The following is a 25,124-nucleotide window of genomic DNA, read 5'->3' as shown; positions in this document are numbered from 1 at the left end:
TTCTTTCCCAGCAACACCTGTGGGTGGGTGGGTTCTCTCAGGTGAGTGTGGGGAGGGGCCACTCCAGTGCTTTGAGAACAGTAACTCCCCCACCCCCACAGAGTAGAGGTGCTGCTCCCATCACACACTGGAGTCTGAGCTCCCTTGGCCTCTTCATCAGCCTGGTTATAGGTCCTTCAAGGAGAAAAACTGCCCCATGGCCTTTGCAGTTCCCTCACCTGTGCTGCTTTGGAAGTTTATCAGATCTTGGTGAATTCTCGTACCAGAAATGAATGAGAAGCGACAGTAGGGTTGATGGCTAGGAAAGTGGGACCCGGAGCCTCAGTGGCCTGACCCTCTGTGGACATCATGGAACTTACCTTGTGATGAGTGTGTGCTGTTACCCTTGCTTCCTGGAAGAGGCCTGCCTGCTGGTGCCCTGGTTCTCAGCTCTGGACCTCTGGATCATCTGGGAGCTGGTAGAGGCCAGCCCAGCCTAGACTATTTCTAACGTCCATGTTTCCTAAGACTTGGAAATGAATTCGGTGTGCAGCCAAGATCGAGAACCACTGCTTTAAAGAACCTTTGTTGGTAGTAGAATCAAGCAAGTGGTGAGTCCAAATCGACCAGTGCATTATGACCTGGGGTGGTCATGAACTGCTTTACTCTAATGGCCCAGTGGGATTGAATTTATTTGCAAAACTAGTTAGGTTGATTCTGTTAGTTACTAGGGTCTTGGAGAAGCATCAGACACAGAAGGGGCTCACTCTTTTTTTTTTTTTTTTTTTTTTGAGAGAGACAGAGCATGAGCAGGGGAGGGGCAGAGGAAGAGACACACACACACAGAATTTGAAGCAGGGTCCAGGCTCTGAGCTGTCAGCACAGAGCCGGACATGGGGCTTGAGCTCACGAGCTGTGAGACCTGAGTGGAAGTCAGATGCTTAACCAACTGAGCCACCCAGATACCCCTGGGGCTTGCTCTTTTCATGGTTTCTCTTACTTGGTGGCAGTGGGAGGGACCACAGGCTGGTGTGCACCAAGGGGACAGCTCCTCAGAGGTCCCTGGGGAGCTGCCTGTTGCCCTTGACTCCAGAACTCTTGGTCCTGCTTGGCTTTCAGAGTTTACCTGTTCTGGTTTTGTGGTGGTGTTCTTGGGCCCTGGTTGGCCTCTGTGTGCCCTGGCAGGGCCTGACATAGTGACATTTGGGATCCTTGTGGCTCCCTCATGAGTCCACTGTGGCCATAGCTGGGGATCCCTGGAACCTGAGCCCCTGTTTTTCTCTCTGACCTCAAGGTCCCTGGGGGAGAGAGATTGATCCCTGAGGTTGCTTTTCTGGGTTGTTATCTGGGTAAGGTGTATGTATAAGGGGCCAGGAAACAGTGTGGGGGGTGGCTGTGAGAGGCAGAGCTTCAGGTAAGACCTGGCTGGCCTGGCCCAGCTCCCTTTGCTGGAATAGAACAATGAACTGTCCCGGCGCTTAGTGCATATCTGTGGGCAGATGGAACATAAGACAACCCTGCCTGCTCTGGGCAGCTTACAGAATGAGGTGAGCAAGTGTCTTGAGTCTGGTGTGGTTCTGGTTGTTGTCTTGGGTAGGAAGTGCTGTTTTTTAGGGAAGGAAGACCAGCCTGGGCTGTGGCTGTGAAGGAGAGGGGATCAAGAAGTCGTGGCTGGTAGTTGAGGAAGAAGCAGGTGGTATTGGGAGCACAGGCAACATGTCCTCCCTCTCTGTTCTTTTCCACCTGTACACATCATGGTAGGTGGACTCGGGTTGTGTCTTGAGAGTGAGTGGTCCTGGGGTCTGGGTTCCTGCCTCAGCTCTTTTTGCCTCTTCCTCCTACCATGCCGCAGGACTTCCCTGCCCTTCTCTCTAGTAGAAGGTGGCTGATGGTTTCTGTCTGACAGGTGCTACTTTAGCTTTGCCTGAAAACTGGGAGAATTCCTGACAGAATGCTAGGAAAGTGTGGCAGAAGATGGTTGGGTGCTCACTTTTAGGCTCTTACCCCATGCTAGCCCTTGTGGGAGGCATTCGGAGTTTAATCCTTGGAACATAACCCGTGCAGTGCCAATCATTTTATCAATCTTCACTGTATAAGTGACTTAGAGAGGTTAGGCAATTATTTTCAAGTCACATAGCTAGGAGGTGGGTAGAGAATTTCTAAGGGTCAGGTAAACACAATCACACATGTGTGGCAGCCTTGAACACGTGTATTTGTGGGCTTCCTCTGAGCAGTGCCTCGGCCTGGAGACAGTCAAGGTTTTCGTTTGGAGTGGGGTGGCAGGATGACTGTCTTGGACAAAGCCTGGAGGTGGCTGGTAGTCCCTTGATAACTGCGGAGGGACCACTACAAGCTTGGTGAGCGGGTCCATTCCCCACCTCCCTCCAGGAGCTGGGGGACAGAGGGGACTCTCTGGGTCATCCTTATTCTACCAGTCTCAACTCCTTCCCTTCTGGCACATGGGACTCTTCTGTCCTATGGAAACTTTGGCCTTTGCTAACCACTTCCAGAAGAGCCTTGAGAGGGAGGCTTTGGGGGTTCCTGGGAACTCAGAGCTGGGCTCCTTTCCTTCTCTTGGTATTCTCACTGTGTCAGTGAATGAGAGGTGCTTGGGCCAGCGGTGCTGTGTTGTGTGACATTGGGCAGGGTGACCTCTCTCTCAGCAATGTGAGGCTCTTTCTTGGTAGATGGGTGATCTTGGTGATGAGGGGAGAGGCCAAGCTTGGGCCAGCGGTGCTGTGTTGTGTGACATTGGGCAGGGTGACCTCTCTCTCAGCAATGTGAGGCTCTTTCTTGGTAGATGGGTGATCTTGGTGATGAGGGGAGAGGCCAAGCCATAGCCTCTTCAGGTGCCCTGGGCCACCTCCAGCAGGTGCCTTTCTCACCTGCCATGAGGCTCCAGGTGCAGGTGGGTTGAACGCTGGGCTTGGGTTGTCCTTTGGCTGTGGTAGATGAACCTGAGCGCCAGAGGGGTGCAGGCAAAGGGGAGAGGACTGTTTCCAAAGTCCCACATTCCATGCATGTGTTGACGCTGATAAGGGCAGCAGGGCTGGCTTAGCTGCTTTCGGCAGGAGGGGACTTTGACTTCATGCCCCCAGCAGGCAGCGGAGCTTGCACATCCTGCTTCCTGTAGCACCCCTCCCCCTCCTCCCTCTCTGACCACCTGTGACCACTGCCTCTGGAGGGCCCGTGGCATGCAAAGGCCCAGCTTGCTCCCAAAGCATTGCCAGCTCTGAGTAAGCAGGCCTCTGGAGACCTGTTTGGAGTTTCTGTCAGCCCTGCCTTTTAGAGTATTTGGTGAACAAGTGTGGTTTTGAGAAGAGTGCCTCTCTGTGACTCATTTTCCTTGCCTGTAAAATGGGTTGTTAGAAATATTTGAGCTAATACATGTCAGCTGTTCTCAGAGTGGTTTGCAGACCCCTTGGATTCCCCAAGACCCTTTTCATAATTCTTAGAAGTTACTGGCCTTTGTCCTGTGCAAAGCTGTGGTGGGTGTACGTGTTGCCCAGAGTTGTGTTCTCCACTGTTGGTGCTCCGGACTGAGACATTCAGTCTTACGAGTGACTGGGGGAGACAGTACAGATGACTGAGTAGTAAATCTAGACTCTGGGGTACACACGTCTTTAGTATTCCGTGTGATAAAATGCGGAGTATGTGTGACTACTGTGGAGTACAACTGTTGTCTCCAGAAACATACTTTGCATTTGCTTGGGCTGAGCCCTGAACTAGGTGCTTTTTCCTCATGAAATATTGTTTTTACTTGAAAGAAGAACCGACAGACAAGGTGTGGTTACTCAGACTTGGAGAATTTGTGCAGATATTTTCTCAAATGAACAAAGTGAGCTTTGCCACTTTAAGGAAAACAACTGATGATATTTGTTGCCAGAGCTAGAACCCTTAAGGGAAAATGAGAGTTTTGGAAAACTATTCATACGGTGAGCCTGACTTAGACTTCACTGATAACATCAGCGGTGATATTAACACATGGATTTTTTTGGTGTTGTATAATGAAATGTGACATTTGGAAGATCTGATTCACTCAGTGAACCAAATGACCAGTGCTTGATGTTGCAAAATCCTGCGTGAATATGAGTGCAGTGTAAACCAATGGATTTTTGCGTAACCGAATTTGAGATAGTCACAGATACGACTTCAGAGTCTCCATTGCAGCTTTTAAGAAACCTCTGCTTGTCGGGTTTTAGTGTGATGTCAGTGAAGAATAGCCACAGTTAGCTGAAAGGATTATTAAAATACTCCTCTCTTTTATCTGTGTGAAGTCACATTTCTTGATAGACTTTAATCAAAACCAATTATCCTAATGGACTAAGTGTAGAAACAGATATGAGAATCTGGCTACTTTTAAGCCAGATGTTAAAGAGATTTAAAACGTAAAACAAATGCCAAATATAAAACAGTAGTACTCTTTTCACTAATTAATTTTTTTAAATTTTGGAATCTTTTTTTTTTCATAAAGAAGCATTTTTAATGTATTTATGTTAACGTCGTGGCATTTATGTTAACGTGTTTTTTATTGATATTCTGAGTCAAGTATTTGTGTTAATTACCAGTTTTTTTAATACAGTAAATGTAGAACAGTAGCACCAACTACAGTAACATGTAAACCACATGAAAGTTCTTTGGTTCTTTGGGAGTCCTAATTTTGAAGAATGTAAACAATAGTTTTGGAACTGCTGACATGGGAGGGCGCTGAGCAGCCTTCTCTCCTTTCTTGTTGCCCCCTTCTCACCGCCTCCTTGTCTTCTCTCACGTATTATTTCACTCTTTTAGCACTAAACCTTTCTGACCAGCATTTGCTCACCTAATAAACCTTTATGAGGGTCTCCTTCATGCACAGTGTAGCTGTGGCTGCTGGGCTAGTGGGACCCAGGGTCCCTCACCTTGGGAGCCTGCTTGGGGTGGGTAGGGGGTCTGGGGGGGAGGACATGAGCACAGGGCGGGTGCACAGAGGGAAGCAGCTGGGCGGCTAGTGCTGACATAGGTTCCAGGAGAAATGCAGGGCTGGCTTCGCAGAGGGGCACTCAGGCATGTCTGTGGACCAACCAAGCTGAGAGGTGGGCCAGGTCCTCTCTGGGGAAGCACCCTGCAGGCCGGGCTGGAGTGTGGACTTTATCCAGGCATCGGGAATTCATTGAAAGCTTTAAGCAAGGGAGTGACTGGATGAGATCGGTGTTTGAGAAAGATAACTCAGGGTTGATTGGACTCCGAATTGGAGGGGGCAGAGGCTGCAGAGGGGAGATGTATGCTAGACTTTGATATTTTCGATTAGAGTGGCGTTAACTGCCCTCTTGCCCTCCATTCCTTGGGAGGGTTCCTGGGATTTCCATCCTGTTGGGTAAGGCACACTTGGCCTCCCAGGTATGGAGGCCCTGCTTTCTGTTGCTTTCTATTTAGGACCGAGTGGTACTTTCTGGGCATCTCCAGTGGGATGGAGCTCTCTGAAGCCCTTGTTGGCACATTGTTGCCATATTTGCCCAGCCATGTGGCTCTGCAGTGTGGGGTCCTGGGTCAAGTGATGTGCTCAGCGAGTATCACACAGCTGTAGTCTCTGGCTCCTCCTTGAATCTAGAAGGTGTTGTCCAGGGGTGTCTGGGTGGCTCCGTTGATTGAGGGTCCAACTCTTGATCTCAGCTCAGGTCTTGATCCTCAGGGTTTTGAGTTCCAGAAAGAAAGAGAAAGAAAGAGAGGGGGTTGGGGGGGGGAGGGAGGGAGGGAGGGAGGGAGGGAGGAAGGAAGGAAAAGAAAGAAGAATTCTAGAAGGTTTTGTCCTGCTCCCCTTTCTTTTGGGACTTCTGCACAGAGCATGCCAGCTTCCTCAATTGACTTGAAGATTATGCTCCAGGTTATTTACAAAAGTGTTAATGGGAGGGTGTAAATTACACATGCACACATATAGGTATAACTAGTGAGCAACACACACCCTTGCTTCCCCCACCCATGTAAGAAATAGCCCCTGGACACCCACCTGTGTTGCTCCCCAGCTTATCCCTGCTTCCCCCCAGAAATCACCACTCTTTTAGATTGTGGGTTAACTGTTCCCTAGCTTTTCTTTGTAGCTTCCTTGGGCTTGTCTGGATCCTTGAACAGCGGTTCACTGGGTTTGCTCTTTGTGTACTCAGAGCCAGGCACTAATCTCTATTTTGAGATTCACTGAAGTGTCGGGTGTAGCTGTGGTTTCTGTGTTCCTGTCCCTACTTGGAGTGTTCCAAGGTGGCGCTGTCCTACATTTCATCCTACCCCCTGCCAGTGGGGGTTCCGGGTGTTTTTAGGGCAGAGTTTTTGTTACCTCCTAAGTAGCCCTGTTTTCACCTCACCCCCTGGCTCTACTTCTCCAGGAAGATAAATACCTCTTTTCCCTTCCTTCCTTCCTTCCTTCCTTCCTTCCTTCCTTTCTTTTTTTTCCATCTGTAAACCCAGTTTCTTAATGCTAAACAATCCTTCCAGCACCACTGAGACTCCATTTTAAAAGTAGAATGACACTGTGTGTGTTTTTTTTCAAGTCTGAGTTGGTCTCTCTGTCCGATTCCCTTTCTGAGCTGTTGGCCTCTCCTGTGTCAGACCCTTCAAGATGACTGCTGGATGGGTGAGACCTCTTCTGTAAAGTACCACACCTGGAGGCTTTAAAAAGCCTTGGGCACAGGACCAAAGAGTGTGAGATTCTCTATAGAAGTTCACCAATTTTACCATTAAAAAGGCCTTTTTAAAAACTTTAGCAGGTGCCTATGGTATCTCTACTTGATTTTTTTTTTTTTTTTTTTTTTTTGGATTAAAACAACCTAATCTTTGATCTTTGGCTGTAGCTCCTTGAGTCATTTGTTTCCTTCTGCATAGTGGCTCCCTTTGACCCCCTATACTGGAGGGCTACAACTACTTTCTTCCTGGCTTCCTATGCATCCAGCTAGCTGCTCAGGGACCCACTTGGGCCTTGGTGGAAGGTATACTGTTTGTACCTCACCTGCAGCTCTGAATTTCCTCTCCTGGGCTTGCCTGAGTGGAGTTCTTCCTATCTGTTGAAATATCAGCTAGATGCTAGGATTAAAAAATGTCATCACATTGTTGTTACTTTGAATGGCAACCATGATTTTATGGTGGTTTCTAGATTTCCTCTAGCTTCCTGGCTGGTCTGTAGGGTTCTCTCTTCCAAGACGGATATTCTGCCCTGGATGTGGCCACTCTGTCCTGTCAGTTCTCTCTTTCTTGTCTTGTGATTGTTGTTATTAGTGGTTCAGGGAGGTTATTTCCTGGCTTGGATCTACTTGCTAATCAGGACCAAGACTGGGCCTTGCTTCCCATCCTGAAGGTTTCTGTGCACTGTATTGTATTCAAGTATATCGTACGTAGGAAATATGTGTAGTTGTGAATGACTGCTCCGAGGGTTCTTCACAGATGGACATACTTATGTAACCAGCATCCAGAATGAGAAACACAGCCCCAGAAGCCCCTCGTGAGTCCTTTGAGTCACCCCTTCCCCCTCCCCACTCTCCCCTCATCCCTGGATCCGTGTTGCCTGCTTTCCAATTTACGTGAATGGAATCACACCACATAGTCTGTTTTGAGTCTGGCTTCTTCGGTCAACAGAATGCTCAAGAGACTCATGTATGTGCACGTAAATCAAACCGTGTGACATCACCAACATTTTTAACCTATAAAAAGCACACCTGTATGTGTAAATGTTCAGTCCTGTGCATGGCTGGGTAACCGTCCCTATACCTTTGGTTACCCCCTGTCGTGTAGGTGTCGGGCTCCTGTGAACAGGGCTGCTGTGCACACGCTTGCCCGGGTTTTGGTGAGCAGGTGGGTAGGTTTCTGTTCGTGTATACCTTGGAGTGCACTTCTGGACCATAGGGCTTGCATGTTTTCATCCTTGGTCTTATTTCTAAAATAATACCTTTCTCTTTTTCCTCAGGAAGTATTCTAGTCTTTGCCCGGCCAATTAAAGTCCCATCATTACTGTCTGGTATCAGGTTTTGTTTTTTCTAATTCTCCTTTAGGGTGCGATTTCTTTGTCATCCTGGCCTGCCGTGTCATGGGGCAGGGCAGCGCTGCCTCGATGCCAGCTTGCCTCAAGAGTTCTGACCAACCCACAATGACCATGGGGGTGAAGGGTTGTCAACCACCCTTTCTAGGGAAGGGCTCCTCTACATTGAGAGGTGGTTCCTCCTCCTTTTTGATCATGAAATATTTTCTTGTCTGACATGTGAAGTAGAAGATGGTAGGAGTTTGGGTTTGCTTTGTTTAGCTTTAATTCTTTCAGAGTCCTTGGTGGGCATAAGAATTGTTATTCTTATGACTACCAGGATTGGTTTTGAAATTGTGGAGTGAGCAATGGGCTCGGCAGCTCCTGCTGTGTGACTCAGCTGTGTCTCTTGCTCTGGGGCTCAGTTACCTCATCTGAAGGGTGTCGCTGGACCAGGTGAGACGACCGTGATAATCTTTTACAGTAGGGCTGCCCAGGCTTTCTGGGTGCTCTTTAGCTCCTCACATGTGGAATTTCCACCTATTTACCACTGTGCTGTCCTGCTCCTCTCCTCCCTTGAGGTCTCTGCCTACCACTCAGGCCCGGCAGCCCCTACCCTTGGCCGTGCCCTGCCTCCATAGATGCCTGGTGACTAGGCTCTACCTCGCTGTCTTGTGTTCCAAGCCCACCATTTTTATTAATCACTCTCTGGGCTTATTTACCTGGGAAATCATGTCTTCCCTTTGGGAGCTATCTTCTTCCTCTCGACCCCCAACGGCTGAGCGTTTACTACTTAGCGTTTACAGAGCATTGGGCTTTCCTGGAGGTAGAAAACTTATAACCCACCTCAGTGCTTCCCAGACTTGAAATGTGCATGTGAGTCCCATGAGGTTCAGATGCAAGTTATGCAGTGAGGTCTGAGCAGCAGCATTTCTTGTGAGACCCTGGGTGGTGCTGCTGCTGGTAAATGGGGCTGGGGCCACAGAAACCAGTGCACTGGGGCCTCTCTGCCTCTTGACTGAAGTAGCTCTTGGATTTTCACTTGTTCCTTGCCTGATGGAGATGGCAGATGTCCTCTCCCTGCTCTGCTGTCCTGTTGGCCAGCCCACCCCATGGGCGCTCCATGCCTCCAGGCTCCTGCTCTGTTGCTGCCAGTGAGCCTTTCACCAACAGTTCAGGCCCCTCCTGAAGGGAATGCAGTGGGGGAGAGAGCCTGGAGGTGAGTGTAGCTTTTGTACGAATAATCATGATCTTAAACTGCTCTTCCCCTTCTTCGATCAGTGCTCACCTGCCTCTCCTCGGTGGCACTTAATGTCGTGGCCTGGCTTGGTACACTGCTAGACCTGGCCCTCCAGTGGGACCCTGTCCTTTGCCTTTCCTGGTGCCAGCTAGCCAATTGTGTCAGAGCCAGCAGAGGAAATTCAGTTGCAGGCCCCCAAGACCATCCTGGCCTTGCTTCTGGTTGGCTTTAAAGCCAGGAGCAATGGGAGGGTTGTAGGCCTGGAGGAAGGAGGGAGAAGACCCAAGGCTGTGTTGGAGAAGCAAGGTTTGAAGGCTGTGGGGCCTGTGCAGTGTGGAGCTTCCTGCCAGGCCTCTCCTCACACTAGCACTTTCTAGCCTTTTCCTCACCGTGTTGTTAGCCAGGAGCTGGCCCACCTCTTAGATGGGAGTGCACAGAGACGAAGGTGGTCAGGGCCCAGGCAGGACTTGGCCCATCACAGGCAGCACGGGGTCTTCAGTAGGGCCTAAGGGAATTTCAGGACAGACTCAAAGTCCAGCTGAGGTGGATGCCACTTGCCTTGCTGTTCAGGGTGAGCTGGTGGGTGGGTAACAGGGCTGGCCTGAGGGGCAGAGAAGGATGCCAGCACTGGGTCCCTGATCATTGTGCTACCAGTGCACTCAATGGAACCCAAATGTTTATTTCGTAGAAGCCGCGTTGGAGGGAGGGCTGGGCTCCTGGCATTCGCAGAGCCTGTTGCTTTCCAGGAGGATGGTCTGGGAGAAGAGCCAGGAGCTGCTGGCTGGCATCCAGGGCTGGGCTAGATTACACGGCTGGGCTTGCCCAGAGCACTGAGTCCCACCCACCACCAGCCCATGCCTGGAGGAACAGGCCAGAGAGGTCATGGAGGCCAGGGGTGTTCCCAGAAAAGCAGCATGCACAGCCTGGGCACCCAAAGCAGGCTGTGTGAACGGGGTCCCACCTTGTCGCTTCTAGCCAGAAGCTTCTCACTGGCCTCAGGTAGTAAAGGAATTGGACTGACCTTATACATGAGGTCAGGAGAATGCAGCCCAAGTGAGGCCCTGCTGTGATGGGGAGGTGGGTGGTGGTGGGCAGGGGAAGGTGATGGTGGAGGTGCAGACCAAAATCCTTCCTTCTGGCTCTGCATGGAAGGTGGTGTTCCTGTACGTGGCACTCCTGCCTGGCAATGGGAAGTGCATGCTCTCTGTCCATGGGGTAAGGAAAGTCTGACAGCGGCTCTAGATCAGGCTTTGAGCCCTTATTCTGCTACCTGCTTGCTCTTGTGACTCTGTACAAGTTCCTCAACCCCCAGAACCTTATCTGTCCCTGGAGGTAGAGATAACTCCTTAGTCTTCCCCACAGGCAGGCTGCCCTCTCCTGTGGGGCAGACTGAGGTAGGTCAAGGTGCTGTCTGGGTGGGTGGAGAAGGGGAGAGAGGCTGCGGGTGAAGTGGATGGAAGAGACTTCATGGAGGAATACAGAGAAGAGGGGTGTGGAGGAGGATTCCAGGCCATGGGGACAGGAGAATGTAGTCCTGGGCTTCTGGTCTGCTGGACTGGTTGGTGGGTTGGGGGTGGGGCCTTGGCTTTTGTGGATCCTGAACTGCTTGTACCTTCCAGGTTGTCTCCACCATGCCCTCAAGCTGCTCTCTTGCAGCATGGGTGGGGCCAGGCCTTCAGGGAAGAGGCACTTGTTTGAGCACCAGGTGACCAGTGCAGGTCAGCTGTGACTGAGGCCAGTGCTGACCTCAGATTCAGGCTTGGGGACAGTAGCCAGCATATTTGGTGCCCTCTCTGACACAGAAGAGCTAAACCCCTGTAGGTGTGCAAGCTGCCTTGTGGCTGGCTGTACCTTGCCCAGCTGTGCCCCTCTGCTTGGCACTCTTTGTGCCTCCTACCTGTCAGTGGAACTCTGGGTGGGCGATGAGGGGCTGGAAGATTCCTGTATCTCTGTTACTTCTGGCCAGGTGTGGTTAAAGAGAAAAGATGGTCTCCTGTTGGGTGCTTTGGGATGGGCTATCCTCCAGCATAGCCCCAAGACTCCTGTGAGAAGTACCACTTGAGGAAGTGAAGGAGGGTCACAAGAGAGGGAGGTGGGATGACAAAGTTTCCAGGAGATCTGGGCAAAGAGGCCGGCCCAGGGAAGGAAGGTGGAGAAGTTTTCTGAAATCTGGAGGCCTTCAGTCAAGGTGCCCACAGTGGTGTCTGGAGTAGGGGCGGCGTGGGGGGGGGGGGGGGGGCGGGGGCGGCGGGGTTTGTTCCTGCCTGCAGGAGGTCAGACATTGAGTAGAACAGATAACATTTTTCTGGGGCATACTGCTCATGAGGGTCAGGAGTGCCAGGTGTGAAACACTCCCTGGGTTTGCCCCCTATCTGTGGGGCTGGAAATGGGTATGGGGTATGCTCCACTTTCTCCAGGAGGGACGCAGCGCCTGCTGCCAGGCCCCAGGGAAGTGAGGCTGCCAGCCTGGTCTCCAGAGGGCACCACACCACTGGATGCTCTTCCAACTGAGCCAGCCAGGCATCCCAGACCAGAGCAGTTCTGAATGCCCAGGTCTCCTGGACCCCAGGCTTGGACACAATGGGTGTCCAGGCTGAGTTAGGCAGTTCCCATGAGATAGGTGGTTGGAATTGTTCTCCTGTGCTCTCTGCTTAACCAAAGATCACTTTAAAACTTCTCATGGCCTCTGAAAGGCTGGACTAGTGCATGCTCTTCTGCATTTTGTAGAATGCTAGGAAAAGAGGCCTGGAGGTGACCCTATTCTAGCCTCCCCATGAGCTCCTGAGGCCATGTAGACTGCCTGGGATCATGGGCAAGTGGGGTTCCTAATGGGGTGCTGCTCCAAGGGTCAGGAGGCCATGGGCCCTGCCTCCTGCCATCCTCATTGGCTTTTTGTCTAGTATGTGTTTGATGGGATGCAGGGTAGGAGATCTCAGGTCAGTATCCTTGACCTAGGGCTTTGAATACCTACCAAGAACCTGTGATGGCTGCCTAGCCAGGATGGAATCAGGAGGGACAGGGATCTGTTCTTGCCATTACCACTCTACCCTCATGGGCTACTTGTGTGCCCAGGATGAGTGAATGTTAGGTGGTAGTGGGCTGCTGAGAAGGGCATGTCCTTTGGAAGCCTCTGTTCTTTCACTCTTTGTTGGGATTTTTTTTTTTCAATATGAGGTAAAATTGACATATAACATGGGACCCAAATTTCTGGTGAGCCCTTGAGTTTTGACCAGTGAGTTCATTAACCTTAACCCAAACCTAAACCCAGATATAGAGCCACCCTGGGCCTAGAAAGTCCCTCATGTACCTTCCCAAACAGTGCTCACCAAACCTTCTACAGGCTCTTCTGATTTTGTTTCTACCATGATTAGTTCTGCCTGTTCTAGAACTTAATTTAAATGGAATTTTGCAGTCTGTACTCTTTTTGCAAGGTTTCCTTCACTCAACATCATGATTTTGAGACTTATGCATGTTCGTACATCGGTTTTGTTTTTTTTTTTTAGAACTTAAAAAGTAATACACACTTATTTTAAATTTTGAATATTATAGAAATGAACATAACAGAAACTATAGTTTTCCTGTACTTCCATCCGCCCCGCCCCCCCCCCGCCCCGCCCCAAGATAATCTTGTTTATTGGTTGGGTGTTCATGCCCCCAAGATGTTTCTTTACTGGATGGCATTGCCTGGTTGGGCCTTTCATGCCTTGGTTGAGGAGGGTAGACAGGAAGAAGCAGCAGACAGGTGCAGGGAGCTCCCCCTGGCTCACCTCTATTGGCCTGACCTTGCCTTAGGTGGGTGTGTCTTTTAAAAGTCTCGGATGTCTGGGCCCTAGACTTGTCCTCACTGTGTGTATGTGGGGATTGCCTTTGGCTTTTCCATGGCAGGGACTTGGAGGGGAAGGAAAGAAAATGTTACAGCCCAACTAGGTAGGTGGATGTTGACCATTTTGTAAACAGGGACCTGGGAAGGTAATCCAGCTGTTACAGCCAGGTCTTTCTGTTCATTACCACCCCTACCCCACCCTCAGCTTTTGTGTTCCTAAGAAGGAAGGAGGCAGAGCTGGCTTTCCCCAGGGACTGTGTTTTTCCTGCCCTTACCTGCTGGGGTCAGCCTAGCCAGGGATTCTCCACACTACACCCCAAACCCATCCCACTGCCCCAGATCCTGGGTTTCCTGGAGCCAGTGCTCTGGCAGGCAACGGTTTTGAGCTGGGTGTGGATCCTTGGGGCTGATAGGCACGCTGCCTGGGCCTGCTGCCAGGGGGCTGCTGGGTGCCAGGAGCTGGTGCCAAGAGGTATCCTCATCCCAGCCTGCAGGCTCCTGCCAGGGCTGAGCACCAGCCCATGTACCCAGTGGGGTGTTGCACTGCCGGCTTACTGGGCCAGTCCCCACAGTCACGTTTCTAGTTACCTGCCACCCCCCACCCCCCGGCCCGCCGCCTCCCCGGCGCTGTGTCCTCTCTAGCTTAGGTGCTTGCTGCTCCCACACCCTGTGTTGAACAGTAGGGCAGAGGACTCTGCTGTTTTTTGCTGGGAAGAAAAGAAGCAACGCCTTGCAGGGGTCTTGGCCCTGCAGCAGGGGTCACCTCCTCACAGACATAGTGGCAGCCCACTATGCTGGCTGTGAATTCCCAGCAGGCAGCTCCACCGGGGCCCCACCCAGTGGAGGGTGCAGCGAAGCCTACTCAGTCCTGTGGGGAAGTTTGGGCTCAAGAAGAGTCCTGTCTGACCCAGCCTGGGAGGACTTGGTCAGTCAATGTGCCTTTCCGGGGCTGTGAAGTGGCTGGCACGGCTAGAGCGATGGGTACCTGTGGAAGCCCTCAAGTTCTGTTTTGCTGCCTGCTCTCTGCCTGGTTTTCTGTAGTTGGACTGATCTCCCACAAGGGCAAGTAATCCCTAGTTGCAGGGCCTGGCACATAGTGAAGTGGAGGCCACTGTGTGGATGCCTCAGCAGGGCTTGGGTTGCCCTGAGATCTGGTGGGGAGCAGGCAGTGGCACAAGGCTGTATGGTGGGTGTCTGGTTGGCTCGAACATATTGGTGTGGCTCCCTGTCCATTTTTCAGGGCTGCTCTCACCAGCGCCCAGGTGGTCTCTGCCCTCTTCTCAAGGCTGGGCTCTATTCTGTGCTGGCCATTTCTGGTAACACCCAGCAGGGGAGCCTGAACTCTTTACACAGGCAAGGGGCCCAGGCCACCTTCATTAAATGTAGATGCCCTCAGGCCTCTGGACCTACGGAGCTGGTTCTGCTGCCCTCTGGGCCATGGGTAGGTTCCTGGACCAACCATCCCCCCCCTCTCCACTTCCCCCACACCCCTGGGCTACCCCATGAGAGGGGAGCTGTGCTCGGGGCCAGAGAGACAGCTGGTAGGCTGGAGCTGAGGCCTCCCAGCCACCCCGCACCCCGGGTCTGGTCACATTCCTGAGGGACCTGCTGAGCCTCCCTGGCCCTGGGGGTGGGGGAAGGGCAGGCAGGGATGGGCCTAGGGCTGCTGCAGGCCTCCACCCCCACCCCTGGCTCCATTCCAAGGGAGCTCAGACCTGCCTGAGTTGGGTGCAAAAAGCCAGAACCTCAGGATCCTAGGGATCTGCAGCTCTGGTGGGTGGGAGTGGGGAGCGGGAGCCCCTCCGCATCTGGCTGCAGCTGCCAGCTGCTTTGGCGGGCTGGTATTGAAAGGCCTGTCTTGCAGAAACTCCTGCAAGGGGAGGCCATGTGGTCAGGCTGGGCTGGGCAGGAGGGGGCTGGGCCCTCTGGGGGGTGGGGGGGTGGGTGGCAAGAACAGATCAGGAAGGGAAGGAGGCAGGAGAGCCAGAAGCGGTTGAGACTGGTTCTTATAAATAGCCCATTGCACTAGGGCCTCCAATTTTGACCTTTTGTTATGTAAATGTGGCCAGCCTGGGAAGGGCCTTGCCCAGGCCTCCTGCCACCACGCCTGCCCGCCTGGAATTACAGAGGAATTAGCCTGCCACCAGCTCCCTGACAGGCCTAGGTGGCCCCTTAGAGTACCCTAAATCTCTTGGGTGGGAGGAGGGTGCAGCCCTGGTGAGCTCTCCAGACCTGTGACCTTCCCTGCCACCAGGCCTGACTGCTGGGCACTGTGGCCTCCGTCCTCTGCCTGGCTGCCCCTCACGTCCCACCCAGAGAGACCCCAGACTTTCCTGGGAATAAGGGCTCCAGGGCCACCAGGTGCCTTCTCCTTCACTGTCCCTCCTTCCCTCCCTTGCTGGTGTATATTTGGGTGACCCTGTCCATCTTCTCCTCCCCAGGTGACCAGGCATTGATGCACCCCCAGGGAGGCCACGCGCTCAAGGAGGCCACCCCCGCTGGCTGCTGCTCACATGGTTTCTGGGCCCCTGGCACTACGGTAGGCTGGGGACAGGGAACTGGCAGGATGGAGGGAGGGGGAGACATGGGGGAAGGCTTTCTGGGCGGCCCACACAGCCTTGCAGTTCTCAGCCTGGTTCTTTGTGTGTATGCAGTGCTGGGGTGCATGGAGGGGAGGTTGGGGCCCACTGTTCTCAGCCTGCAGAGGAGGGGCTGCTGTGGCTCACAGGCTCTTGGAGGACGGGACCTCCTGCCCTTGGCCTGCCCCTTGCCAGTCTGGGAGCACCAGGCATCCTGGGGCTGGGTGTCCCTGCCAGTGTGGAAGCTGTGCCTTGGGCTCTTTGTCCCTGACTGGCTGGCTGAGGAGCAGGGAGTGACAGAGGGTAGGTTCCCTTGGGACCTGGGCTCTAGCCTCTGAGCCCCAGCTGAACGGTCTTATAAGGCTGGGTTGGCTGGGTTGGCTGAGCCCGTGCTTGCTGCCTCCTATCAGGCCCTGAGTGCTAGCTTGTGGCTCTGTCTACCCATGTGTGTTCATGGTGAGTTCCAAGGCCTTCTTTGGGATGTGCATGGTTATTAGAGTTTCCGTCTATCAGAGCAGGTGTGGGGTAACTGGGAGTGGGAAGTGTTTGTGTTACAGAAAGCCAGCATGGGCGTGATCCCTTCAGGCTCTGCCCTAAGGGAGGCAGAACTGGGTTGGGTACACTGGTAGAAGCTGGGAGGTCCTGGGTAGGGTGAGGCTCAGAGCAGTCAGTTACTTTTGGAGACATGAAAGCACATTTGTCAACTGCATGGCACAGAGTTGCCTGTGTGAGGGGCCAGAGGGAGCATGGAGCCACACTTTGTGCCTTGGGTCCTGCTGCTCATTTGGGAGGGTGCATGGTCGGAGCATTACTGCTCCCAGAGACCATGTGCATGCTCTTACAAAGCCCACCTGCAGGATTCTCGGGGAGGTCAGAGGTTTCTGTGTGTCTATTACTTAATGAGTGACTGTACCAGGCTGACAAGGCCAGCTGGCTGCCGTTCCCAGGGCCCCAATGGTGCCAGAGGCTTGGCCAGGCCACCTTTTCTGCTCAGCACCTAGCGACCCAGGCTGGGGTGCTCAGGGCCCTCCTGAGCTGGGAGCAGGCATTGGCAAGGGACTCTGGCTGGGCTGCAGTGTCTGAAGGCAGGAATGTGATGTTGACAAACCTGTAAATTTGGGAAGCCACTAGGGTTGTTTGAGAGGCACTCAGGGCAGAGCAGAGGTCACAGGTGGCGGCTGCATAGGAGAAAGAACCTTTATTTGACATTGGGAGGTTCAGCCTGACAAACTTAATTTCTAGTTTGCCCTAAAAACTAGGAAGTTATATGCCCATGTGGGAAGTGAGCCTGCCCGGGAGCTTCTGCTCATCTCATTCCCCACTGCACTGCCTCCCAGTACCTCACAGTCCCCTGCTGGTCATTTTTAAGTCCCCTGTGGGCATGTGGTCGACTTGAGTGTGGAGACGGTACCCTGGGTTGTGGAACCAAATTCACATCCGATTGTCTCTGCTTAGCATCACGTGACGCTCATTGTCCTCTGTTTCTGTTTTTCTCATTGGTGCAAATGGGGCCAGTGCCAGTGTCTCTTTTCAGGCAGCATGAGCCCCGATGGGTAGTGTGAGTTCCTTGCTTGGGTACTGTGCCAGTGAGGCCCCCTGAGCACCACTGCAACCCCACATTGTCTCCAAGCCCTTGGATGAGGCTCCCAGGTGGTTAATGCCCCATGTGTTCTTGCCCACAGGTGGTACGCGTGGGCAGGGCGAGGGGACATGGGGCCCGACATGGAGCTGCCCAGCCACTCCAAGCAGCTCTTGTTGCAGCTGAACCAGCAGAGGACAAAGGGCTTTCTGTGTGATGTCATCATCATGGTGGAGAACTCCATCTTTCGGGCCCACAAGAATGTTCTGGCTGCCAGCAGCATCTACTTCAAGTCCCTAGTCCTGCACGATAACCTCATCAACCTGGACACAGACATGGTCAGCTCCACGGTGTTCCAGCAGATCCTGGACTTCATCTACACGGGCAAGCTGCTGCCCAGCGACCAGCCAGCTGAGCCCAATTTCAGCACTCTCCTCACTGCCGCCAGCTACCTCCAGCTGCCCGAGTTGGCAGCCCTCTGCCGTCGTAAACTCAAGCGAGCCGGCAAGCCCTTTGGCTCCGGACGGGTGAGTGCCACCGGCATGGGGAGGCCTCCCCGCAGCCAGCGGCTGTCCACAGCCTCTGTCATCCAGGCACGGTATCCGGGGCTCATGGACGGACGCAAGGGGGCCCACACCCCCCAGGAGCTCCCCCAGGCCAAAGGCTCAGATGACGAGCTCTTCCTCGGAGGCTCAAGCCAGGAAGGCGTGCATGGCCTGAGCCGGGCCGTCTGTCCCGCCAGTGGGGAGGCTGGCCTGGGCAGCTGCAGCACCAATGGGAGCAGTGGGGGCTGCGAGCAGGAGCTGGGCCTGGACCTGTCCAAGAAGAGCCCTCCCCTGCCCCCTGCCACCCCCGGTCCCCCCCTGACCCCGGAAGACCCTGCCCAGCTGAGTGACAGTCAGCACGGCTCGCCCCTCTCAGCCTCTGCCCCTCCTGTTGCCAACAGTGCCTCTTATGCTGAGCTGGGGGGCACCCCCAATGAGCCCATGGATCTGGAGGGGTCTGAGGATAACCACCTGAGTCTGCTGGAGGGGTCTGGTGGGCAGCCCCGGAAGAGCCTGCGGCACTCAGCCCGCAAGAAGGAATGGAGCAAGAAGGAGCCTATGGTTGGGTCCCCCTTTGAGCGGAGGGAAGCAGGGCCCAAGGGCCCTTGCCCTGGGGAAGAGGGCGAGGGGCTAGGGGACAGGGTTCCCAATGGCATCCTGGCCAGCACCGTTGCGGGGGGTGGCCCCAGTGGGCCTTACACGGAGCCCCCGTACTCCTGCAAGGAGGAGGAGGAGAATGGCAAGGATGGAAGTGAGGACAGCGGGCAGAGTGGGAGCGAGGGGGGCAGCGGCCACGCCGGTACCCACTACATGTACCGGCAGGAGGGCTACGAGACGGTGTCCTATGGGGACAACCTGTATGTGTGCATCCCCTGCGCCAAAGGCTTCCCCAGCTCTGAGCAGCTCAATGCCCACGTGGAGACACACACAGAGGAGGAGCTGTTCATCAAGGAGGAGGGTGCTTACGAGACAGGCAGTGGGGGCGCCGAGGAGGAGGCTGAGGACCTGTCGGCACCCAGCGCGGCCTATGCTGCTGAGCCCCGGCCCTTCAAGTGCTCCGTCTGCGAGAAGACCTACAAGGACCCTGCCACGTTGCGGCAGCACGAGAAGACACACTGGCTGACTCGGCCCTTCCCCTGCAACATCTGCGGCAAAATGTTCACCCAGCGCGGCACCATGACACGTCACATGCGGAGCCACCTGGGCCTGAAGCCCTTTGCCTGCGATGAGTGTGGCATGCGCTTCACCCGCCAGTACCGCCTCACTGAGCACATGCGCGTGCACTCGGGCGAGAAGCCCTATGAGTGCCAGCTCTGCGGAGGCAAGTTCACCCAGCAGCGCAACCTCATCAGCCACTTGCGCATGCATACTTCCCCCTCCTAGCTCCTAGAAGCCAAAGACCCTTCTCCCCGGCCCAAGGGTGCCCTCTGCAGACTCGCCCTCGGGAGCCAACGGAAGGAAGAAAGAAGCACGGAGGCCAGGCGGGAGGGGCCAGGACCCCCAGGTCCCACAGGGGTAGCTCCTGGTGGCACCTCCAGCCAGCCCCCCCACACCCAGAGCTTTAATGGACAGTCTGTACCAAGGGAAGAGGAAGGAGAGAAGCCGATGGGCCCAAGCTCCGCATGTGCATTGCTGGTGTGCAGTCTACCTCCCGATTCCGCCCAGGCCTCTGGCTCCCCGAGACGGCCACTGCGGGGCCCATGGGAGTGGGTCATGGGGGTCTTGCTGGGATCTGGCCCCTTTCCCGCAGGCTGGGTCAGAGCAGGGGGCAGTGGGGGCCTCTCTCTGCTGGGGAGGAGCAGGGCTGCCCCGTGGCCAGGGGCGGTGTCTGTGTGCATGCACGAGTGCTTGTCTGTGTGCGGGCCACCCTGGCTCTTCGGGGAATGGTGCTGGAGGGGAGGGGACAGAGCCCTCCTTCCTGGAGCCAGGGGTCACTGCTCACTGGCGCTGGGACAGTCAGGGGGGCCCCCACCGCCTACCTCTCCACAGCTAAAGAGCCCTCTGGGCCTAGGTTGCTGTTATTCCTACTGATTTGTTCCTTTTTTCTTTTTGAATTTTGTTTTTTAAACCAAAACTAACAAGAGTTTATTTTCCTCCCGGCCCCTCGGGGCTGAGCCTGGGTCTGCAGACTGAATGTACAGGGGCAGCTGTCCTCCTGCCCCCGCCCCAGCTGAGGGGCGCCCACCCCTCCAGGCCCCAGAAGCCCTTCTAGGCCAAAGGCTTCCCTGGGCCCCGAGCCCCGCCTCGGCTGCCTCAGGAGAGAGAGTGATTTACCTATAGTTTCCGAGGAATATTCTTTGTTTAGAGGTACTTCTTTTTTATTAAGAGAAAAACCAGTGTAATGTTTATGTGAATGTTTGAACTGGAAGGTCTGGGACTTGTGGGGGGAGGGGGGAGGCTGGACTCAATGCCAGAGCCGTCGGTACTCTTCTTTTTCATTTTGTGTGTGTGTGTGTGTGTGTGTGTGTGTGTGTGTGTGTGTGTGTGTGTGTGTAGTGTGTGTAGTGTGCTCGGTGCGTGTGGACAGATATTGCGCTTTCCTTCCTTCCTTCCCAATCAAGGTGGAGAGACTTCTGACCTTTTGCTACCTCTTGAATTCATGAGAACAGTACGTTGGTGACTGGCAGTTGAGGCCGTGACACTTGTTTTCCTCCTGTTAGTGTGCATAGGAAGACGCGCGTTTGAGTGAGCCAGGCTCTGCCTGGCCTAGGTGGCCCTACTGGGCCCTCCACCCCCAGTGCTCTTAGAGGGGAGCTCCTGCAGCAGCTGAGTCAGCTCGCATGTGTCTTTACCCCCAGAGCATGCGGCTAGCTGTGTCCACCCTGTGGGTGTTCTGAGTCCGTTGTGAAGCGTCAGGGAGCCTGCGTGTGTGCCTCTGATCTGGGGCTGGGTGAGGCAGGTGAGTGCTCCAGCCCCATGGGAGATCGGGGCCTGGAGCCAGCTCCCTGCAGTTCCCTGCCAGGGCCAGGATGAGGTGGAAGTGAGCCCCCCCCCCATCCTGTCTCCTGGGCCTGCAAGAGCTGGGACTTGGGAGAGCAGCAACCCCTCCCAGCCAGTGCAGAGGCTTAGGGAGGCACTGGCCAAAGTGATGTATATACCCTCCTGGGGGACAGGGAGAGGGGACCTACCCTGCTTTGGCACCTTCTCTGAGCAGTCCTGGCTGCTCTGGCAAGAGGCTGGCTGCCACCCATTGGCTCAGCTCTGTCTGGAGTCCCACCCTTTACCCCTCAACCCTCACCTTGGGGTTTCTCTACCAGCCACAGGACCCCTCCATGGGCTGGGAGTCGGGCTCACAAGGCCAGACCAAGGTCGCCGTGGTTGGTCCCACTGTCCTCAGCTGACTGGAGCCACAGGATTAGGCCAGCAGCTTTATCTTCATTTTGCTTCATGCTTTTCTTTTTTTTTCCTTTCTACTTTACGTTCAGACCAAAAAATTCCAGAGTCATCCTCCACCCTCACCCCTCCAGAGACCCTCCAGCTGAAAACAGCCTGAGTTCAGGGATCCGAATGGTGAAGGGTGTGTTTTGCAAGTGAGGGCTTCTGGCTGAGCCCATCTCAAGGCACCCCCAGCCCCAAGCTGGATCTTCTTCCCTATGGGTGGGAAACAGAGCACTAGACCTAGGGTCTTGTGATCCCACAAGTCAGGTGAGGAGGCACGGTGCTTTCCAGGCCCCTCTGCCCTCCCGACCCCACCCCACTCCGTCAGCACTTAAGCCACACGACACAAAGTCTGTACCACACGGGAATTTTATGTGCGCCTGGCCTGTGTGTGGCCTCTCGGGCCGTGGGCAGCCGCATCCATGAGGTGACCCGTGAGAGTAGGTAATTCATTTGCAGAGCTTCAGGGACTGGGCGCAAAGGCCCCTCACTCAACGACGTTCGTGCGACATAGTATTGTACCCACCTGAGTATTGTATCGAGCCTTTTCTGTATTTTAACAAGAAAGCAAAACACTAGTTTCCTATTTAAGATTTTAAGGGTTTGTGGGGTGGGGTGGGACTAACACAACACTTGGTTTTGTTTTCTTTTTCCTTTGATTTCATGTGGAGTGTGTGCTTGCGAATGTGTGTGTGGAAATGTGTTAAGAGCCTCACAAGGAAATTAGGCCGTTGGAGGCCAAGGGCGGCTTACAGTTCTCTGCTTTAGTCACTTAATTCCTGAATGTTTCGGAGAAACAGGAAACAGAAAATAGCAGATGTCATGTAGGAAAGAGAGGATAAACAAACAAACAAAAAAAAAAAAAAAAAAAAAGCTCATACCCAAATTCACAAAACCTATTTTTTAAACCAAAGCACATTTTGAATGAGTATGGAACCTCAATGGGCTCAGAAAAAAAAAAAGATACTAATATATTTATCTCATTGTTTACATAAACTTTTACAGTTTCAGACCTCAGCAGCTGTAAGGCCAGTCCCAGTGAATCCCCACCTTCTGCTGGAGGCCCTTCTGAGTTGGCTCACGGGCAGAGGGGCAGGCCTGGAGGCCCCCCAGATTCACCTGAGCCCTCCTTCCCAGCCTGAGGCCTCTCAAAGCCCAGCTGGCACCAAAGAGCTTGGGCCGATGCTGACTGCCCCCCAGGCCTCCTGGCCAGACCTCAGAGGTCCTGGCTAGCTGGCACAGCAGGGGGTGGCCGTCAACTCTGGCCACAGGACCCGAGTCTGGGCTTGGGCCCCAGGATGGAGGGTCCCCCACTCTGCCTGTGACCCTCGTGGTGGGTTGATGTGAGGGTCCCTCTCAAGCCAAAAAGCCGGGATCTTTGCACAGCTCCGTTAACTCCAGTGGGTCCCCACCCCCAGGGGACACTCCCACCCCCGGCAGTTGGGGGGGTGCTTCCTGGGCTGGTCCTTACCAACACAGACGGTGCAAACACTCTGAACAGTGTTGTTTTTGTATCAATATGTTTGTGCAGTGATGAATGTATTTATTTCTCAGACTTGGGGCGAGTGAGCGGCCGGCTCCGCCACCGCTCGCTCCCACCAGACCGAGCCATCGCAAGGGCTCCTCCAGGATTGCAAAAAAGGTAAAAAAGAGAAGATGAACCTTTAAGCAAAGAAGAATCTCAGAGACTCGCAGCATAGCCATACACCTCAGCCTGTGAAATGAACAATTCGGACCCAGACTGACTTGGAACCTCACGCAGCCTTGTGTGTGTATTTCCCGTTCGTCACCACTCGGGGGCGCTGGGCTGCCCCGCTATGCTCCCACCCCCACCCCGTCAGTATTCACTGGACTGGACCGCGTGCAGGAGTGCGATCTGGGCCGGGCTGGCTGGGCAGGCAGACCCTACCGCCCTCCCCACAGCCGTCCTGAGTGGGGGAGGCCTGGGCAGCCAGGAGGGCAGGGCTCAGGGAAGAGGGGGGGGCTGCATCCGTCCACCCCCTTGGCTTGGGGAGGAAAGCAGAGGCACCGGGCCTCCAGAGAACAGACCAGGGATCTCAGCCCTGTTGTACCCCTAGAAGGGACCAAGGCCCTTGCTCTTCGCCAGAGTCACGTTGGGGCAGACATTACTGAACCTGTGAACTGATGCCAGGAGTGCTAGGATGGAGAGAGGGACCTATTCAGCCTCAGTGTGACATTCCAGATCAGGGGGTGGAGGTTCGCTGTGGGAATGGAGGCTGCCCAGGCCCCCCTTCCTAGGACCCCTCTCCCCCGCCAGCTTCAGTCACCCACTTTAATTTTTCTACCGGGAACCCCTCCCCCTACCTCACCTTGCTATTTATTGCTGTAATTTATTGACCTCAAAAATGCTGCATAACAGACCTCACTTGGGGCAGGGAGGTTCCCCAGGGCTCCCCCCCTCCACTTGGTGGGGCCCCGTGGGGCCAGGTGCTGAGGGGAGCCTCTCTGTATCCCACCCATCACTTGTTTTCCCCCTCCCCCCTTGGGGGACCCCAGGTTGGGCACCCGCCCATTCGCAAATACCTCGAGGGGGAGGGGGAGGGATGGGGTTATAGCCGTTTTGTTTAATCGGAGAAGCGGGATCACGTCCTACTCTTATTTCCTTCCCGGAAGGGGGAGGGGCACCGTGATCGCACTCCTGTACTGGCCACCGCCGCTATCCGTCTTCGCATCGAGTTCACTTCCTTTGAGAGTTTGGATAAATTCAGGTCAGAGCTGCAGGTACGCAGCCCACAAGTGTCATAGAAAAAGCAATTCACCGACGACTGATCTCTCCATTCAGAAGCGTGCAGTCTTAATGTACAGTGATGAGAAACTGTTATTTTATGATCTTTTCATTAAAAGCTTGATTGAAAACTATCTTGTATGGGGCCTCTGTGTTCTGTGCCTGTTCTCTTCTGCTAAATGACACACTGCTTTCCTGTGTCCAGCACTTGCAAGACGTAGGAGGGTGGGAGCTGGGATGAGCCATCTGCCCACTATTGTCCTAAGGGCGGGTTTCAGGTGAAATGGCCCCAGGGGCTGGAATCTCACTTGGCCATGTGTGTGCATCCTGGGGTTGGGCTGTGGACCAGGGAACCAGCACCCTAGGGTCAACATCCTTTTGGGCAGTGTTGGCCTGAGTTAGCCTGTTCAGGAAGCAGTGGATATGTAGATAGGGACAGGGACCTGGTGGCCTGGATGAAGGGAGGTCTGGCTTGGGCCCAGGACCACCTGTTGGAGCAGCAGAGTCGTGCTAGGGCAAGACAAGGGCTCTCTACTGCACACTGCTCCTGATTCCTGCTTAGGGTAAAGGGAGGAGGAAGGAAAAGATAGTCTTAAGTTTCCAGGGGCAGAGACAGTGGTTCCAGTTCCCTGGTGGACTGTCCCAGCTACCAGAGGGGAATCCCAGAATGAGTGAAGATCCAGTAGAAGGGGCAGGGCTGGGGCCAGGAAGGTGGTCAGCCAGCTTAGACCCCTGATTGGACTTTAGATGTTCAAGTGGCTCTAGGTCAGCAGCGGATGACCTCAGACCCCAAAACTCCAGAAGAATATGGACATTGCTGCTCTAAACCATGGTAAGCTCCATTGAATTATTTTTATTTCTTCTTTCAAGTGTGTTTTTTTACATTTGTTTTTAAGTAATCTCTACACCCAACATAGGGCTCGAACTTAACCCTGAGATCAAGAGATGAATGTTCTACCGACTGAGCCAGGCGGTGCCAACTGTTCAATTCTTTTAAAATTCATGGGGCACCTGGGTGGCTCAGTTGGTTAAGTACCAACTCTTGATCTCGACTCAGGTCATGGTCTCACAGTTCGTGGGTTCAAGCCCCAGAATGGGCTCTGTGCTGATGGTATGGAGCCTGCTTGGGATTCTGTGTCTTCTCTTGCCCCTCCCCTGCTTGTGCACGTGTACACTCTCTAAATAAACTTTATTATTTTATTTATTTTTAATTGTTTAAAATCTTTATTTATTTTTGAGAGAGAGAGAGGGAGACACAGAATCTGAAGCAGACTCCAGGC

At 54.0% G+C, this 25,124-nt stretch overlaps 1 protein-coding gene across 1 annotated transcript in view; it reads left to right on the top strand.

The window, feature by feature from the left end:
- The window catches only part of HIC2 (HIC ZBTB transcriptional repressor 2), a 28,625-nt gene extending 4,647 nt beyond the window's left edge, over positions 1-23,978 (top strand). The window contains exons 2-3 of the mRNA XM_060613076.3: positions 15,459-15,556; positions 17,279-23,978. Coding sequence (XP_060469059.2) covers positions 15,531-15,556; positions 17,279-19,103 — 1,851 coding nt within the window. The 5' untranslated portion in view covers positions 15,459-15,530 and the 3' untranslated portion in view covers positions 19,104-23,978. The remainder of the gene's footprint in view (positions 1-15,458; positions 15,557-17,278) is intronic.
- The last annotated feature ends 1,146 nt before the right edge of the window (positions 23,979-25,124 follow it).

The sequence above is a fragment of the Panthera onca genome, chromosome D3 (genome assembly GCF_046562875.1).
Source record: "Panthera onca isolate mPanOnc1 chromosome D3, mPanOnc1 haplotype 2, whole genome shotgun sequence".
In the NCBI taxonomy this organism is placed as follows: Eukaryota; Metazoa; Chordata; class Mammalia; order Carnivora; family Felidae; genus Panthera; species Panthera onca.
This window is presented reverse-complemented; position numbering and strand designations above follow the sequence as displayed.